The 3,598-nt window shown below is 30.8% G+C and overlaps 1 protein-coding gene across 1 annotated transcript; it reads right to left on the bottom strand.

Moving 5' to 3' along the window:
• Positions 1 to 1,023: 1,023 nt before the first annotated feature.
• Positions 1,024 to 3,180, bottom strand: LOC139841122 (uncharacterized). Its single transcript, XM_071831355.1, has 9 exons — positions 3,078 to 3,180; positions 2,875 to 2,974; positions 2,640 to 2,767; positions 2,439 to 2,523; positions 2,183 to 2,315; positions 1,865 to 2,061; positions 1,474 to 1,765; positions 1,294 to 1,368; positions 1,024 to 1,194 (listed from the first exon to the last, which is right to left on the bottom strand). The coding sequence occupies exons 1-9, from the start codon at positions 3,178 to 3,180 to the stop codon at positions 1,024 to 1,026; spliced, it is 1,284 nt and encodes a 427-aa protein (XP_071687456.1).
• Positions 3,181 to 3,598: the final 418 nt, after the last annotated feature.

Raw genomic sequence — 3,598 nt, 5'->3', positions numbered from 1 at the left:
GCTTTTAATTAATTTAATTTTTTGATCATCTATTAGGTTGTTCAACTTTAAAAATTGGATGTGACAATTAACTCTCTATAATATTTTTTTTGATCTGTTTTGGTGTTTGGGTATATATTGAAATGAAAAAGATGACTGATATTTTTCAATTTTGAATTGGTCTCTAATTCAGCATTTGCCAAAGGAGCTGGTAGCACTGCCTGAGTTACAAAGAAATTGTTATTATGAGTGTGTGGATGTTGAAGACAGGACTCATGTGTTTGGTTTGAAGCAAGATAAAAGACGCAAGTACAAAGACTTGTATGTTTCTGGTGGATGGCTACATTTTAAGAGGGTCAATGGTTATCGTGAAGGTAATAGATGTTTGATTTCTTTTGTACCTGATAAACGCAGGTTCTATATGGTGGTTGATGAAACTCACCCTGTTTGAATTCTTAGGTTGAAGACTCGATCATTTTGAATTTCTTTTGTTGGTGAACTTTTGTGTCTAATTTGTGTGTGATAGTTAGTGAAAACATTAATGATGAAGGTAGTAGTATTGTAGTCTATGAAATATAATATAATGTGTATGTGTTTCTTTTGATAATCTTATCTAATGTGTTTTGTTATGAATGTTTAGTTTAGTGATACTTGCTGTTTCAATATTGAACTTTTGAAATCAAAGTTGGTAATATCATTAATAAAGTAATTCTTTTGAGAGTAAACATAAAAAGTATATCAAAGTTTAGTTCCAAAACTATTAGTATACACAATAGTTTTTAAAATTAAAAGACCACATTTAAACAAACGTTTAAAGACTATTTGATTTCAAAAGTGGACGACAATGTAAAATATATGACATTAACAAAAATTTATATATAGTTTGACAAAATATCTTTAACATAGCTAACAAACTTATTCACAATATATGAAGTAAACGATCTTCACATATAATCAAACAATCCAGGAAATCAATAATAATCAAAAAAAGTCAACAAAATCCCAATAACATTTCAAAACATCAAGAATAAAATAAAACAGACACTAAATGTTCAACGGAACTGCATTAGCATTGAGATTCCTCTTTGCCTTGCTTGTTGTAGACTTCGCAGAAACAGGGCTACCACTTGGTTCTTGTTTGATAATCTTCTTAGGTGGGGTGTAGCTTGTGTTAGATCCAACCTCAAGCGGAACAGATGTTTGAGTGGAACCACACTGTACAATATGCACAATGAACAGATAATGATCAACAAAAAAATAAATATTTTACTAATTGTGCAACTAAATTAATTTACTAAGAATATGAAACACAACCTTTTGAGAATTAGTGCATACAGAAGGAGTAGGTTTTGCATCATGACTATTTTCCGTCCTGTCATCATTCATAGCCTAAAAGTGATATAACAAATGTTCAACAATTAGTAGAATGGGAAGATTAAAACAGAAATTAAGCACATGATGTTAATGAAACCATAAGTATTATTAACAAAAGACCTTATGAGCTTCAAGTTTAGTCTTATATTTATCCACAAACTCAGCTTCTGACATTGCATCCTTCACAGTATAGTTTGGATTTACGCTAGTTACGTTGTAGTTGGACACATCCAACTTGAACAAAAGCTTGTTACCAATAAGAACATCCAAATCATCTGGAAAATCGTGGCAATTCGGTAAAGATATTTGTAGCTCATATGCTGACTTAGTAACAAATTTACAAACTTGAGTCTCAAACAAAGTAACGGTGGCTGTGTCGGTCAAGTCTTCAATACGAACACTCACTTTGTACCTACATGATGGTAAATAAACATTATCCGAACGATATTTTGTTTTCAAATAAACGAAAACAATTATAAAAGGTGAGCAGATTATTGGATGTATTTTGTACCTAAGTGCCACACTTGGATTTGAAACACACTTTACACACTTTCTAGGTAGAGCTAACTGTGCATCGACATCCAAAGTTAAGTCGATATTTTCAACTTCAGGGCTGGCCTTCTTGTGATGTTTCTTGCAACCAATGTACCACCATGGATCATCTGGGAGCACAGAAATGATTTTTGCGTGCACGACATATACACCAGGCTGTGGTTGAAAATATGATAGGATAGATTATATGTTAGAAATATATATAAGTACATAATAATTTATTCATAATTGATAAAGCAAACTATAGAAAGTATGAATCATGATTCATAAGGTTTACATCACAAAAAGGTAAATCAACACATTCTATAGATTTAGTGTGCTTAAACCAAGCTTCAACCGGATCCTCAGCTGGTTCAGAGGACGGTGCCAAAGATTCTGTTGCTTCAGAGTTTGCATGAGTCTCCAAAATGCTGAATAAAAAAACAAAATAACTATCATACGTATTAAGGATTAACAAATTTAAAGATTGTCTAGGTAAGTGTAAATACAATATATAATTTGAATGTCCAATTGTTTGTAAACTAACATTATACCTCTTTATAAAGTCATTGGCTTCTACACAGTTTGGGTTAATGAGAATTCGTGTGAATGTCCAATCTAAACGAACAGTTAGTTGTTCTAACACAAAACATTAAAACATGTTACAGAGTATTATTAAAATAGAATAATGAAATTATTAAGTGATACTAATATATAGGCTATGGACGATGTAAATACAAATAAAAAATGGATACCATCAAACTTCTTTGTCCTTCCAAATTGAATAAGCAAAATAACACATTCATTATCACCAACTTTTTCTCTCTTTGCTAAAAAATCATCTTTATACTTGGACCACAAAGTACAGCTTAGATTAGCACCCCTATTTAGTGGAACAGGATATGCATTTAGACGTTAAACATCAATATTTTAAAAATTGAAAATAAAAAAGTAATTAAATTCACTAAACATTGATTTTGATAAACTTACTCCAAGTCTTTCAACTCAAGAGTAATATACTTAGATGATTCCTCTCCAGAATCACCATAGGCCTTTTCTGGACTTATGTATGTAATTCTACCAATTATATCTGAATTCAAAAACATGATATTACAAACTTATGACATAAAAATAAAAGTAATGATTTGATAGTAATCAGTAAACATCAAAATTGATTAATAAAGAGTTAATACCTGCAGTTACACATTCTGCAAGTTTGCAAGTAATAAGATCATTGAATGGTATGAAGTTCAAACTAGAACTGCCACGCCATTCAGAAGCAGGAATATCAACCATAGTTGACCTATAGGTTAGCATCAATTTGCACGGATGTTCCCAATGCATCAACTTGCCTTTGAAAGGATTGCTTATTATAGAGGCACTCACTCTTAAACAAATAATTATTCTGAACTATCAAAAGAGGTTCATATTTTGACATCGAAACATTTTTAATAGTAATTCCAATCCCCGAGCCCTGTATATTTATAGTTAACAGAATTTTTAGCAATAATCATCAAATATATGTCAACATCAATGTAGAATATTACGGAAAAAAAAAGATGTTAATTAATTTCATATCTAATGGAATAATAACATTAGAATGAAGAAAAATTAAAGTAATACCTCTTCATCACATACGATCAAATCAAGAAATGGCAAACCAGAATCAAAGTTCTTCTTGGACATAACTTTAAAACTCAAAATCTTAAATCGA

This window comes from Rutidosis leptorrhynchoides, chromosome 4 (assembly GCF_046630445.1).
Source record: "Rutidosis leptorrhynchoides isolate AG116_Rl617_1_P2 chromosome 4, CSIRO_AGI_Rlap_v1, whole genome shotgun sequence".
Lineage (NCBI taxonomy): Eukaryota > Viridiplantae > Streptophyta > Magnoliopsida > Asterales > Asteraceae > Rutidosis > Rutidosis leptorrhynchoides.
The sequence above is the reverse complement of the archived record's forward strand: the minus strand, read 5'-3'. Positions and strand labels throughout refer to the sequence as shown.